The 15,597-nt window shown below is 40.3% G+C and overlaps 3 protein-coding genes and 1 long non-coding RNA gene across 4 annotated transcripts; 3 read left to right on the plus strand and 1 right to left on the minus strand.

Moving 5' to 3' along the window:
* Window positions 1-100: 100 nt before the first annotated feature.
* LOC149933142 (CUB and sushi domain-containing protein 3-like) lies at window positions 101-4,460 on the plus strand. The gene is made up of 9 exons (XM_090157237.1): window positions 101-155; window positions 425-592; window positions 665-889; window positions 962-1,063; window positions 1,136-1,261; window positions 1,889-2,068; window positions 2,143-2,229; window positions 2,291-2,372; window positions 4,085-4,460. Exons 1-9 carry the CDS (start codon window positions 101-103, stop codon window positions 4,356-4,358), a joined length of 1,299 nt encoding a protein of 432 aa, XP_090013363.1. The 3' UTR covers window positions 4,359-4,460.
* A 323-nt stretch (window positions 4,461-4,783) lies between these two features.
* Window positions 4,784-6,509, plus strand: LOC149933143 (uncharacterized). Its single transcript, XR_016472960.1, has 4 exons — window positions 4,784-4,971; window positions 5,026-5,241; window positions 5,325-5,385; window positions 5,443-6,509. It is a non-coding gene; the product is annotated as an uncharacterized LOC149933143 (long non-coding RNA).
* Window positions 6,510-8,346: 1,837 nt separating this feature from the next.
* On the minus strand, window positions 8,347-9,010 carry LOC149933144 (uncharacterized). Its single transcript, XM_090157238.1, has 3 exons — window positions 8,994-9,010; window positions 8,693-8,881; window positions 8,347-8,518 (listed from the first exon to the last, which is right to left on the minus strand). Exons 2-3 carry the CDS (start codon window positions 8,848-8,850, stop codon window positions 8,347-8,349), a joined length of 330 nt encoding a protein of 109 aa, XP_090013364.1. The 5' UTR covers window positions 8,851-8,881; window positions 8,994-9,010.
* Window positions 9,011-13,286: 4,276 nt separating this feature from the next.
* LOC149933145 (uncharacterized) lies at window positions 13,287-15,421 on the plus strand. The gene is made up of 8 exons (XM_090156238.1): window positions 13,287-13,352; window positions 13,445-13,618; window positions 13,673-13,885; window positions 13,962-14,036; window positions 14,096-14,401; window positions 14,483-14,755; window positions 14,832-14,907; window positions 14,978-15,421. The coding sequence occupies exons 1-8, from the start codon at window positions 13,289-13,291 to the stop codon at window positions 15,375-15,377; spliced, it is 1,581 nt and encodes a 526-aa protein (XP_090012364.1). The 5' UTR covers window positions 13,287-13,288; the 3' UTR covers window positions 15,378-15,421.
* The last annotated feature ends 176 nt before the right edge of the window (window positions 15,422-15,597 follow it).

The following is a 15,597-nucleotide window of genomic DNA, read 5'->3' on the forward strand; positions in this document are numbered from 1 at the left end:
AATTTGTAATTTATATTATATTCAAATAAATATACTAAAATATAAGCAGATAGAGATTATTTTAAAATGTAGATGATGGTAATGAAGTTTTTTTAAGAGGATGGGCCTGGCATCGCTTCCTGGTGATGATAGTGATAGCCTGAAGTCAGGAGGAAGTTCGACTAGGAAACCGGACGCGTCTCTATGGCGCAATATTCACTTCGAATTTATTTGTAAAGTCGTGTTATTTAAGTCTAAACAAATGAAAAATTAAACGTTGGCGGACATAATTTTACGATGATTGAAACGGTGCATTTTCTCTTACTGCTTCTGGGAAACGTTTTTAACTCGATTTCTGGCACTGACCAAATTGGTAACGTTGGCATTTATGTTCGATTTTATTATATTACGTTACTGTTAACGTATAAATTAATGTATAAATAAGAATGCGGTATTCCCGGCCGTCCCGAATTGGGCCATTTTAAACCGCTCCAGCAGCGATACAGCGTCGGGGAGGGTGTAGAATACGCTTGCACTTTTGACTGGCTAGAGGGAGACGACCAGCGGACTTGTGGTCCGGATGCCAAGTGGAATGGATCCGTTCCCGTTTGCGGTGAGATTTACCGATAACAGTCCAAGAACTTGTTAGTGGGCGTTACCATTATTGACGTTCTTTGACACTCAGTACCCGCCGTCAGTCTTAAGAGCACGATTCGAGCAGAGTCTTCACATTGGGATAACCGCGCTAAGAATAGATTCGAAAAACAAAATGAAATGTTTCTGGATGGCAGTGTGGCGACATGCGCTGAAGCTTTCTCTTGCGAAGGTTTGCGGATCTGGATTAAATTTTCAAAACCAACCATACTTCGTGGAGTCACATTTACCTTCCAAACTTCAGGCAAAGCTTCGGGTAATGAGATAAAATTTCTCTTTCCACTACATTGTTTCAAATATTTTAATGATTTTTTTTAATTTCCGTAAGTATACCCCACATTTAAAGTAACAACCCAACACATCCAAAAAGCTAATCAAACACTATGTTCGGGCTCCGCTCCAATCAAAATCGAAATATTGGGAGTTAAAGGTTGGATCAACGGATAATTTTTACTCCCACGAGGAAGCCTCCAGTTGCTAATGTCACCACTTTTAATTATAGACTCTACATCTCTAACCAAAGTACGGTATCACTGCTCCTCAAGTGAAATTTCAAACGGTATACTACTTACATTTGATGAGAAGCGACACATCAAATTATGCGAAGTTACTTTCTATCCAGAACCAAGTAAGATTCCATTTATTTTTATTTTTTCAAAAACCATGCCTGAAGACCGATAAATATTTAACAATTGTGAGAAAATCCTTAAAATAGTGTAAGATAATAGTGTTGTAATAAATCAATATTCATTCCCATCAATGCCAAAACGTTTAAATTGGCGCAATCTAGTATCAGAAAAAGCTATAAAATCGAATATCTACGGGCTTCTTCCTGAATTTATGGCTTTAAAAGTCGCTTGATGACTTAAGCCTTGGGTATTTGCCTAGCTAATTATTACTATTATCACTTCGGGACGACACCCTACTTGGCTGCGTTCGTCTCCCGACCAACGCGACTCTTTACCGTTTCGGTTTCCGATATTCGACCTCCTGCTCAAAGTGCGGTACGGTGAAAGACGTGGTTGAACCCGGTTAACATTGTATGAAACTGCCCAGCCTGGGTCACGGTTAGGAGATTATTACTTAATGCCCGCCGTCACCGCACTATTTCGTAGTATAGCGGATACTTCCCTCGCCCTGTGGAACACTATCCTCCATTAGCTTCTTACAATTTGTAGTGTTTTTGGTTTGGTTTTTTTGTGAGTTCTATTTTAACTTTTTATTCGTCTATTCAAAAGAATATTTTGTACGATAGGCGATTCCAAATGCGATTCCCCAGATACGCCGATCCGAGGGAATAAACTCGAAAAAACTGATTTGCCAAACAAAACGTTCTACTACTCTTGCGACTCCACCTTGGCACTAGTCGGGTCCAATAAGACCAGCTGCAGACCCAATCGGACCTGGTCGGACGAAGCGCCAGTTTGTTCAGGAAGTAATTAGACCCCATGATATTTTAAAATTGTTTTATTTTTAAATTTATTTAAGAACCCTCGGTGAACACGACAGATTTTCCAATTACCACGGCTGACCAATCTCGTGACAAAACTCATCAACAGAAAGGAAGACACCACAAAAATCATAGCGTAATTATTAGTACGAATGGTAATCCGTTTTCAGTTGAGTTCTACAAACTAACGTGAGCTTCATTTTTTAGTTTTGGTATCAGTATCCGTATCTCTCGTGTTTCTTTTGCTTGTAGGGCTGGCCGTTGTGGTTTATTTCATGCGCCGTAAAAGGTGACCATTTTCCGAACTCTTTTTAATTATTCTATTTCGCGAATGGATGTGAAAGTACTGGCGGACTTTAGAAACAGAGTTGCCAGGTAGAAGTGACGTTCCCCTGCTATAATGCAAATAATACTAGCTCGAAACGTCACCCGCCGTTTAAAATTGGATTTTTTTTTTGCCTAATATCAGAAGTAAATATGGGAAGTGGCTCTTTAGTTGGGTTTGGTGAGGAGTAACTTCTTTGGACATTTTGCTTTTTTTCTAAAACAAGAAAGTTAGTCCCACTTTCGTTTTGGCTATAGCTAGCAAAATTTACCGTAAATCGTGTTAGATATTCATTAAATAGTTTAAAATCAGGATAAACGGTTTTTTAAACCATGCATTGGTGAAAGATAAAAAGGGCCACTTCCCCTATTTACTTCTGCTAATATCATAAGTGATGTACTTTAATTTTACTTTTGAAATAAGGATGACACTTTCTATTCTTTCTCGCTAATGTTTTAATGGTAGTCTGTTTCGCCAATGGGCATATAAATGAGAACGTGGCTAACGACTGACAACTACCAGTGGCTTAACTAGAATAATTGGGCTCCAATGAAAAATGAGCCCTGCTATATTTACACCAGTGACAGTTCACCCGTCGCTTAGCTTGCGGGCCCCTATAAATTAGATGGGCCCCTATAAATTAGATGGGCCCCGATGCGTCGCATTTTGTGCTTTGGCCTAGTTACGCCACTGATCAATACATGTATCTTTGGAGCTGTCAGGTAAACTATTCCTATGCCAGCCTTTTTTCATAGATCAACCAAAGCCTAATATTAAAAATCGGAACGCTTTCAAAAGTTAAAATGAAAATTACTTTGAGACCTGAGCGCGTTTTTACTCCTGTTTAACAACCTCAAATTAACCTGACAGCAATTTCGCCAATGAAGGGAGCAGCTAGTGTGAATTTCCGGTTCGGAAACTTCCAATCACGCAATCGCTTTGTGACAAACTATTTTTAACATAAATCATTAAGTGTCATATTTATGTGACTTATACTAATATCAAAGAAACGAGTAGAAACTTAAATTCTAACCCAAAATAATTTTATAAATATTACTATGTATAAAAAATATTTTCGATCATAATTTTATTTTACGAATATTAAAAATTGTTACAGCTAGGAGCAACAAACACAGCACCCCACACAAGGAGAACGCAACGCGTCAAAAGTCGCGTATTTTCTTGCGTACAATTTTCATTGGTTAGACGCTTTAGCGCCTGCTGCCGTCGGAAGGAGAAAATTCCAAAATTGTCTCCCCCCCCCCCCTTTTCCGTAAAACGTTCAGCGTAAAGGTTCGTCCAATGAAATTTGTACACAACACTGCCTTAGCGTGTTTAAAGGCTAGTTGCGTTCTCCTTGTGCTTTTTGCTCCTAGGTTTCAGTAATTTTAAAACAGAAATGAAAAGTTAAATAAATGGTGATATTCGGGTGGTTATTAAGCATTATAATTAAAATTTTCCTAAGCAAGCCCAAAAAGCGCCTCTCGGCCAAGCATTTTCCCCCGCATTTTACGCTGGCAACTCTGTTTAGATAAAAAAGTTGCCTACGCTTTTCATGTTCACCGAAGCGACCTGTTTTCTGTCTTTACCACCAGACGGTTTAATGCGAGTCGTACAACTTCGGTGTATCGGTCATCGTCTCAACGGTCCAACTCATTCGACGTCTCCTTTCATAGGAACCTGAACGAACGAAGATCTTCGAGCAACAACTACGCCGTCGCTTTCAACAAGCGCGATCAGCAACGTCACGACGCCAACGAGAGGCCGCGAAGCGACATTCCGGACCTCTTAGGTAACGGTATCCGCATTAGGGGCTTGACTGACTCGGCCATGGGCCACATCTACGCCGACCCTGTCTACCTCGAAGCTGATAATCAACCTCCACCGCGACAACAACGAACAACCTTTATCGAGATGGTTGAAAATGACGTCTATTGTCCAAATACATAACACTCTTTATTTTTAATCAGTACTCATTTGTGTTGGTTTTATCCGTAACTTGTAAAGGAAATCTTTTTTTTTGCTATGGAAAGATGTATAAAGTTTGTAATTGCTGCGTACTCTTGTAAAGATAATTTATTTTCTGGAGTAAAATATGTAGTGTGGGTGGGGGTGTAGAAGTAGGATTTCTTTGAATTTAGAATAAGGAACTTTTCAGTGGTGTTTCCGTCAGAACTCTGCGTCATGCGCGTTCTAGATTAATTTTTACTTTCTAAAATGTTACCAACAAGATGAAGTCATCGTTGTTCGGTGGTTTCTTATTTATATTAATACTAGCGACAATCTGGAAGCTACGTGATTGTATCTAAATCTTTATATTCATCAGATTTTTTCCTTTGGTCTGATTAAATTAAGTATTTTCCACCTTTCTCGTTTTGAAACCCAATAGACGATGGTCATTCTTGCGGTCTGGCGGGTAGTTTCGCGAATATAGGAAATCAACAAATCGCGATCAAAGGTGATTCCGTTTCCTATCATTGCTTCTCCCAAGGAGTTCTCTTCGGCAACAGAAAGCGCTTTTGTCAGGCGAATGGCGTTTGGAATGGATCGATTCCATTTTGTGGTACGTATATACATTATAGCAAGTAGCCGCATTAAAATTCCCTAATTGTCTTAGTCCTTCCTACTTACAAATTCATACGAGCCGTCAACCAGTCTTCGATTCATCAAAATCAAAGAAAGGGTGCCAACGCGTCCGATTGCTTGAACGATTTAAAGATCAACGAATACCCTTGTATTCATCTGAGTTCCGAAGATACGGATAAGCGAGTCGTCATCGATTTCGACCGGCCTTACACCATCGTCGCTGTCCGACTGATAATTACTCCTAACAGTAATCTATAGTTTAATAACAGATTTGGTCTCGCGGTTTTAAAAATAACCAAAAAGCATTCTCATTTGTGATTTTTTTCTAAGATCGTCGTAAATACATTTGAAAACTCGATTAAACAAGAAGACACCGACGGAGTTCGTTGTTGTACGTGGGTTTTTATGAAATATCCGGATAAATTCATACTGATCTCTTGATTCATAGATCACGAGGTGTGGCAGACTGGGGTTTATAAAAGTATCTGACCAATACGTGCCATTTCCCTGAGAATACGATTACTTTCAAGTAAACCGTCGTTTTTGGGCGTGAACGAAGTGTACATTTACGAGAAGGACATCGAACCAAAGAAATGTCCTTCACCGGAGTGACCGTACATACCGGCTTTCGGTACATTCTTTGGGGGAAACTGGTGACAGAGTGATCCATTATAAGTGTCAAGAAAACTTTATTCTCTTTGGAAGCAAACAAACCTTTTTTCTTCCTAACGGAACTTGATCAAATCCGGTACTAGGCTGTGAAAGTAAGCGTCTTCAGCAGATTCATCCCAAGACCAATTCCAGCAGCGATGTAGCCTCAGGGCACAGGGAACACTCCCCCCCCCCCCCTGAACCCCCGAAATGTATAGTTGCATAAACAATGTTTATATTACATACGTTTATTGAATTGTGTGCTCTTTCCGAACTACAATCTTGGTTACGCCCCTGAACTACAGAATGACCCTCTACAATATCAACACTGTGTGAAAGATTCAATTATTATTTAAGAAAACGTCGTCTTTTGCGAACCTTTTGAACAGATTTTCAATGCTAATGGAATATGGGTTGCCAAAGAAAATCACGACGGTGTTTTGAGAAGGACATTGAAGTGCGATGACGGTTTTCGAGAAGTTGGTGGTCCCTCGATCGTGGAATGTATGAATAAGCTCCAAGGCTGGAGCCAATCTAACGCGACTTGACTGCGTTAATGAAGCGTTTGTAACTTGGTATTTCAGAAATATCACTGTTATTATAGACAAGCCTTAACAAATTTTTGCCTGAAATTTCGATTATATATTTGCAAAGTAACTAAATGGGTCTTAAATGAAACCGAATATCTACTTTATTTATCATAATTTGTTCATAGACAATCTCAGGAATCCATCCCTATACTTGGATGTAAGGGGGCGCTTGGTTTGGAACTATGTTTTCCAAGGAGGATTTTATACAGCGTGAAAACCTTATCTCCTTGGTGTAGCCACGTGGCGCAATTTCGCTCTCGTTCGCGAATTTTTCGATTTCCTTAGCTCACCACCAACGAATCCAGGATTTTTGGCTTAGCTTAATTTATTTATTATGGAGAAAAGAACTGAGTTAATATTTTCGGATTAAATAATTGTTTCGAATAAAATTATTTGCCAGTTTAATATTTTCAATTATGGAGGTTGAAACATTAGGCCTTGGACGCTGAAAATCTCTGCCGCAGACTGCCGCTAGCATAGCTATAGCCTCACCTTGGATTAAGAAAATTCTTAATCCAATGCCTCCCGTCTCCCTTAACAATTTCCCAATCATTATACCCCGACAGAATATTTATGTTTGTTTTATTGCATTTCTTTTGTATAAAGGATCCGATTTGTCGGTAAGCTTGGAAACTTTCCTCAGTCATTTTCACGACTAAAGAATGCATGGATTTTGCATAAAAACTTCGAAAAGCGCATTTATACAAAATAAAATCGGCAAATATGGTTCTGCTTTTTTACAGAGGGAAAGGCTATGGCAGATAGCGCATGTGCAGTCGTTATTTTTATCTATAAAATAATTTACCCCTGCATGGTCACTTACGTTGTCCTTTTTCCTTTATTAAACAACAACGTGAGGCGGGAGCGCGCGCAGAGGGGATTTTTTATTTTGTAGGCGGAGCGAAAGCCGTCAGAGTGATTCTTACCATACGCGATACGGCAGGATAAGCATTCCAAGTAGAGGTATGGATTCCTGACAATCTAGATAAAACATTACGTAAACCTTTTAACCCGTGAATAGTTCGTTTGAGAAAACCCGCTTTTTTCCTGCCGACAGGCGTCGCTCACGCCGAGAATTTTTGGCTGATTTTCCGATCGAGTTTTGGGCGGATTTTCAATAAAGCTGGTTTCACACTCGACGGAAAATTAGCAGCGTAAAGTTGAACGTTAGCGGTATATCGAATGGGAATCAATTTTCAGCTCAGCGTTTATTATCGTCTTAGCGGCATATTTTCCGTCGAGTGTGAAACCAGCTTTAACCTATCGACTCCCACGTGGGTGCTGATGCGGACGAGGCGATGTCCTTTTAAGGGAAAGGTGGAATTTTATGCACACCTGTGCTTGGCTTGACCTTACGACCGCAATTTTTTGCAGTTAGTTTGGCGGGAAGTTTGAATTAAACCCAGGTCTCCTGAGGGTGGGCGGGTTGGTCTCATTCGATAGAACTCTTTTTTCCGCCCCTTCACGCGTGCCGTTTATTTCCGCCCCCTCCGACCAGCCCCCATAAAGGGAGAGTCACCGAATGGTACGATATCGTACGCCACGAAAATTGTAATAAGCCCTAAAAATTGCGATGAAATCATCGCACTGACGCGTCTTCAACTGATTACCTATTTCCTATAAAACAAATCCGTCGCCAGTATGGTGCTAATTAAAGTGTTTCCTCTTTGTGACCCAGTCCAAAGCACATTTGCCCCCGCTTATTGAGCGGAGCGAGCGTAGCTCCCTCCTATGCGAAGCGCGCGTAAAAGGCGAGAGATTATAAACCGCCCGAAGCCTGGCGCCCGGTGAACACCCGGTGAACCTGGAAGCGCGCGCAAAAGGGGACCGCGTGTATAAAGGGAGAGAGTAGGGAGAGAGAGAAGCCAGATAGCGCGCGTATAGAGGGAACCTGGCAGCGCAGCGCGCGTAAAAGGCGAGAGTGTAAAAACCGTCCGAAGCCTGGGTCTAATAGTATCGCTAGATAGCATGTGTGTAAGGCGACTTTGGATAGAGAACCTGGCAGTGCGCGTAAAGTGTGTGTAAGAGGGGAGGGGATTGAAAGGCTTTTTCTATGCATTGCGGGAGAGAGGGAGATGAGAAGAATGAAAGGCGGTTTTTTATGCATTTTTTTATTTAATTCTGTCCAAAATGAAATTCATGGTTTCCACAACTTCAATTTCAATGACTCTACTGCCTAATTTTACAACTATTTCCCCAGACATTAAAGTAACTTTAATGAAATTGGCCATTTCGTTGAATTCATCGTCGCTGTCGAACGCTGGGTCCTCCAAAAGGTTTCTCCTTTGGAAATAATGAATTATTTGTAGATCGTTACATTTGTAAATAAGTTATTTAATTATTTATTTTAGTTAGTTCTTTATATATTTTAATTAGGTATTTAATTAGTTTTTAGGTAATTAACTACTAATTTTAAATTGTTTATTTACATTATTTAAAATTAATTATAATACGTACTTTGCTGGTGGAGCGGCTGCTTTTTTGTTAGGGGTTGTTTGTGGCGGTTGAGTAGCGAAGGTAGGATTTGTTTTGGCAGCAACGTTTTGGGGCGAGGCACGATTTGTTTTTGCTCCAACGGTTTTAACAGGCGTTACTCCTACGGTTTTAAAAGGCATTGTTGGTGTTCCAGAGTGGCAAAAGAAACGCCTAAAAAGTTAGGGGAAAGAGAAAAATTTAATTAGGGGAAAGAGAAAAATTTAATATTATGTGAAATATGGTAAGTTAACAATAGCTAATATGAATTTTATTAGACAATTACCTTTCGCCTTCCAAATTTTGATATTAATTTTCCTTCACGCAGAAACTGTTGAAGGATTTCCTCACATCCATGCTTGAATCCCAACTTTCGTAGGCCGCACGACTATCGGCATAGGCTTTGCTGGCGCCCGTAAACTTTAAAGTGTTATACACTAACTCTATTGGCACTTTTTTTAGATAGCAAAATGCTGCTATTTCAACGATTTGGGTTTGATTTTCCACTTTTGTTTTAAAAAATAAATGTAATAACCCTTTCGGGCAGTTATGATTCCCGATTTCACGTCTCGCTCGCTCCGCTCAAGTCTGTGTCAAAAATACCCTTTGGGGTTTTGTGACGTCCTAGTAGCCAATGTCAAGGGCTGAGTTTTATCTCCGGATGTTTCCTCTAAAACGAATTTAAAAGTGGACAAAAAACGAAAGGCGACCTTTCTGACGCGTAAATCTCGTCATCATAGCTTCCACAGGTTGGACACCTTCTTCAGTGGCGGCTTAAGAAGGCTGGGTTCCCGGGGCGGCGGCAGTGTTTTGTGACACCCCCCAGGACCGTGCAGAAGTTTTCGCGGGTCCGTCTTCTTCAAGTTTAATCGTTCTGATTTGCACCCCCCCCCCCTCGAGCTTCTCCGATGCCCTGGTACCCGGGGTGGACCGCCCACCCCGCGCCCCCCTTAGGCCGCCACTGACCTTCTTTCCTCCAAGGGTCAAGTCTCATTTTTCACGCCGAACGATACCCTTCCGCATCTGTATTTTAAAAATTACTACACCTATATTACTTCTATACCTCTAAACTGTGTGCAAGTTTCAGCTCTGTCGGGTAAACAGGGGGTGCAATGTTTCAGCTCTGTCAGGTAAACAGGGGGCGCAATAGCCCCCCTTTTTCTATTTTGGGCGTGATATTTGTAATTGATTTACTTTTAAATTCTGTTTAACTTTTCTTATTTAGGTTTAGTTACTAACATTACAAAAATTAAAACAATTCTTTTGTCGTTTTTTCAAAGTTTTATTATTTATTTAAAAAAATTATAATTCCCAACATTAATTTCATTTTATTATCGTCATTCCGTTCACGACGACCCGAGTCGTCCGGCCTTTGACGGCGACACCCATGTATGTTCATGTTGACATCCATTTCGAGGTCGTTAGGATGGCAATTTCTATATCAAACGATAAGAAATCACGTAGCCTCAACAGCTTTTGTATTAGTTTGCCTACCTGTGTCTACTAAGGGTGTATGGGTTGCCCACCTGAATACACCGATGTGGAACTAATATTACGGCCTGGGCCGACTTGTTAGAATCGCTCACACTTGTCGTCGTTAACAGAGGCAGAGTTCAATCATCTCCACGACCTTCTCTTTTTGCGCCAATTTTGGTCATTTTTCTAGTGACCATTCCCAAGTTAGCCACTCACAACTCGCCCACGCATCCTTTTTAAATTATAACGGACCGAGTCCACGTCTCAGCCAAAGCTTACTAACTATATTTATAGTGGCACCTAGGAGCAACAAACACAGCACCCCAAACAAGGAGAACGCAACCCGTCAAAAGTCGTGCATTTTCTTGTGTACATTTTTCATTTGTTAGACGGAAGGGAAAAATTCGGAAATTGTCTCATATTTTACGGAAAGAATATTTTGCATACTTTGGCAAAACTAGTGCGAGCGTAGCTAATGCGGCTATTTTCAAGAATAGCGCCCACTCCTATATATTTGTTTTGGTTGTGCTATAATATAGTATTTTTCGCAAGGAATCTATTGCCGTTAAAATTATTTTTCGGAAATGAATACTTAAGGAGTTAAGTTACAATTATATACTAATTGATGCGTAAGGCTTGGTACTGTCCTCTAGGTCGCGTTATAGATGGCCCATGATTTTTTTTAGTATGGGGTTGGGGAGGCGCCAATGTATAGTCTTTGGATAATTTTTAATGAACTTTATCTCCTTACGTATTTATTTCCGAAAAATAATTTTAACGGCAATAGATTCCTTGCGAAAAATACTATAATATAGCACAATCAAAACAAATATGTATAGGAGGGGGGCGCTATTCTTGAAAATTGCCGTTTTGCAAAAGTATGCAAAATATTATTTCCGCAAAATAGGACTTACCAGAATACTAAAACATAATTGTGTAAAATTTTTCTATACGAACCTTGCTCCCGCTCCAGCCTTGAGAACGCTGCGACGTTGCCTATCGGTCTTGAGTTCTTTCAAAGCAACGAATGGGTGGCGGCGATAAGTAATAAGTCTGTCTCCGGATAGTTTGTCAATGGTGAAAGCCACTGATGAAACCAAGTGCGCACCCGTCCCTTTTGGTTGAACCTCGGAATAATTAATACAGGGATGTTTCGGTGCCACAGAATTTAATTAGAAGACTACATATCCCTCTATCGGGAGCAGTGGCGTAGCTAAGGTCTCCAGGTGCTCCCCGCGAAACCCTTTTGGGGGCCCCCTATAATCAGTGGCGTTTATAAGGGGCGAGTGGAGACATTATGCGTTCTTAAATTAAGGGGCCCCTTGAAGCCCGGGGACCCCCGCCTTATTTACGCCACTGATCGGGGGAAATAGGCGTAACAGCGACTGCACGAGTACGAAGGTATCACAATGAGCAACCAACCATACTTAAAAATCTGTAGACTTAAAAATTGGACGCTACTTGTGATACCTTCGCGCATGCGCACAGTGATTTACTCATTTTCAGCTCGGGAGAGGGATGGGAAGAAGTCGTTTTTGCGTTTTAGGGGAGCGGAAACGTCCCTGTAAAAATGGTCAATGGTATAGAAATATTTAAAAATTGAGTCTTTAATGAAAAGGTCTCATGGATAATAAACACTTTTTATTAATAAAAAGTCGCGGCAAGCTTTCGACCGTCCCAGCGGTTTTCGTCAGGCACACTAATTTCAATAACAGTTACAGAAAACGTCCCGACGATGTTTATTTTTTACAAAAGCAACCATTATTTTTTATTATTCGATAACACTCCCCGCAGATTCTAAGATTAACTCCCCTTCTCCCGTACAATTGATAAAAACACCTTCGATGAATTTTCGCCTAGAGTCCGTGTCGATCAAATGTTTGGCGATACCATTTAAACTATTTTTTTTGTTACGTGCATATTTCTGCTCTTTTAATCTAATAGTTGATTTTATAAAATGTCTTTACGCTAAGCCAATGCCTAAGAATGAGTTCATAAACTCTTTAGTGGGAGAGAAAACGGATCTACAGCTGAAGCGGGGAGGCAACATTTCAACAAGATGGCCAAGGTTATTTTATAAAAAGAACTATTTTAATGGACCTTTGAGATTCCCCAATATATGTACACTCGCAAGACTTACATTTTATTTTAAAAACTACACCTTTTTTATCGAATTTATTAATTTTTGCTTTAAATTTACTTTTTTTATGGTTTTATTCTTTTTACTGATTAGTTTTATACCGAATTTACCTTTTTTATTCTTTTTACTGATTAGTTTTATACCGAATTTACTTTTTAACAATCTATTCAAGATTTCAGAGTTGTGTTTTATGTATGGTAACACCAGAACTTTCTTATCCTCTTTGTCCTCATTATTGTCTATGTCTTGTTTGTTGTTTTTTACGATATTGCTATTGAAAACGTCATCAATGACCTTTTTCGGATACTCGGATTTAAAAAATTGTTTTTTTATCTTACTTTTGTCAGTAATAGGTTAGTCAGAAATACTCTCTATCCTAAATTGTAAAATGATTTACAAAATAGAAGCAAGGCGCGCCTTGGCAAGTTGAAAAAAAGAGGCAGGGCACGCCCTGGCAAAAAGGAAAAAACAAGGCGGGGCGGCGCCCTGCCTTTGAAAAAAGCACCGGGGCGACGACCTGGCCCGCCTTGGCCCGACTACACCACTGGCTGGGATCGAACCGGGCTCCTCTTGCTAAGCACTTTGAAACACGCAAAAACGTTGCTCCGAGATCATCTCGATCCGTACGTTTCTAGAAATCAGGGCCCTCTCGCGAAACGGTGACGAACTCGGTCATGGGACACATTTTCGCCGTCCCTTTTTTTGTTCTAAATCCGTGCTGTTTGTTGTGAAGCCTGTAACTTAAAATCTCTTATATTTTTTAAATGGAGTTATGTACAAAATTGGTAATTGTTGTGTAAAACTGATTTGTTTTCTTTAACAAAGTGGGATGTCGTCTGTGTGGGGGATGGGAAGGAGGATTTCCGAAAAAGAAACTTGTCGGATGTACAGTGTCGTTTCCACCGGAGCTCACGCGTCATGCGCGTTCTAGATTAATTTTTACTTTCTAAAATGTTACCAACAAGATGAAGTCATCGTTTATCGGTGGTTTCTTATTTATATTAATACTAGCGACAATCTTGAAGCTACGTGAGTGTATCTAAATCTTTGATTCATCAGATTTTTCCGTTGGTCTGATTAAATTAAGTATTTTCCACCTTTCTCGTTTTGAAACCCAATAGACGATGGTCATTCTTGCGGTCTGGCGGGTAGTTTCGCGAATATAGGAAATCAACAAATCGCGATCAAAGGTGATTCCGTTTCCTATCATTGCTTCTCCCAAGGAGTTCTCTTCGGCAACAGAAAGCGCTTTTGTCAGGCGAATGGCGTTTGGAATGGATCGATTCCATTTTGTGGTACGTATATACATTATAGCAAGTAGCCGCATTAAAATTCCCTAATTGTCTTAGTCCTTCCTACTTACAAATTCATACGAGCCGTCAACCAGTCTTCGATTCATCAAAATCAAAGAAAGGGTGCCAACGCGTCCGATTGCTTGAACGATTTACAGATCAACGATCCTTGTATTCATCTGAGTTCCGAAGATACGGATAAGCGAGTCACCATCGATTTCGACCGGACCTACACCATTGTCGCTGTCCGACTGATCATTTCTCCTACCAGTAATCCCTTGACTTCTAGTTTAGTAACTGATTTTGGGCTCGAGGTTGAGTATAATATGTAAATTCCATTTTGTAGGTTTCTATTATACGATCGCCGTAGATGTATTTGAGAAATCGACTAAGAAAGCAGACTTTGATACGGTTCATTGTGGTACGTTTTTTTGAAGTATCCTGACAACCTCTGTCTAAAATATGTCTGTTCGCTTGCAGATCACGATGCGTGGCAGACGGGTGTTTATACATGTCAGAGACCTATACGTGCCTGGTCCCTGAGAATACGATTACTTTCGAAGATATCGTCTTTTTTGGGCGTGAATGAAGTGTACATTTACGAAGAGGACATCGAACCAAAGAAATGTCCTTCACCGGATATACCGCATTTCGGTATATCCTTGGATGTGTCTAATGACCGAGTGATCCATTATAAGTGCCAAGAAAACTTCATTCTCTTTGGAAACAACCAATCCTCTTGTCTTCCTAATGGCACTTGGTCAAATCCGTCACCAATCTGTCAAAGTAAGAGTGTCTCTCCGATTTTACGATTACCAACATCGGTTTCACTATTGAAAATATCCACACTTTCAATTGTTATTGCAGAAAACGACGACTTTTGCGAACCTTTCAAAGAAGCTCTGAACATCAATGGGACATGGGTTGCCGAAGAAAGTCACGATGGCGTGTTGAGAAGTACATTGAAGTGCGATGACGGTTTTCAAGTATTTGGTGGTCCCTCGACTGTGGAATGTCCGAATAAGCGCCACGGCTGGAGTCAAACTAAAGCCACTTGCCGGGAATCTCCCAAAACGATTACGGAAACATCAAATGAACAACCAAGTGCGGTTTCTAATATCAATTCCAAATTACTCGTCGGTACTGTTTTTTTTTTCCTTTTTACAATTATTTTGAAGCAATGAGTTCCAAACTAATGTCGATATTCGCGACTTAGTCGGGACCGTTTCTGGCGTCATATCTTCATTTTTGGTCGTGTCGATTATTTTGGCAGTTATGTTTGCTAGGAAAAGGTCAGAAAACTTTACCGTATTACTATTTACTACTTTTTAAGACCAAAATAAAAATACAGTATCTTGTCAGGTTTGTTCGAGCGGTAAACCAGCAGAACGACGTTCGTCGGGACTCGAGTTATTATCATTACTACAACGGAATCAACTACGAAGACATGTTGAGCGAGACGTCTTCTTCGTGCTCGACGTCGAGGCACCAATCGGAACGTGCTCCGGCGAAGGATCCCCGCATACCCGACATCCTGGAACTGGTCTACGAGAACCCTTCTTTGTACAATCAAGGGAACAGTAGGAACGGCTCGACGGTGGACCCGGAAGCTAATGAGCCCAGCAGACATATTTACTCCGAAGTTGGGGAGGATGCCGGCCTGATTTACGACGAACTCGAACAAATTCCGACTCCGAGCCGAGGCTCCGAATCCAGCGACGTATTTTTAGATAACGAAATTTACGGAGAGGAAGATGTGTAGATTTTAAGTGTATTTTTAAAGCGATTAAAATGTTTTAAAATGTTTTCTTATACTTTAATCTTTGCAATCGCAGGGTGACCACTGAATATTTTTAATTCCTTTAAATGAATTATAGGAAATTTATCAGTGAAATATAGGAAAATATATCGGAAGAAAATTGGTGGGAAAAGGAAAATATAGGAAGAAAATTGGGGAAAAAAGGAAGAAAATTAATTATACA

Source organism: Leiobunum rupestre, chromosome 8, assembly GCF_980474605.1.
Source record: "Leiobunum rupestre chromosome 8, qqLeiRupe1.1.hap1, whole genome shotgun sequence".
NCBI classification, from domain to species: Eukaryota; Metazoa; Arthropoda; class Arachnida; order Opiliones; family Sclerosomatidae; genus Leiobunum; species Leiobunum rupestre.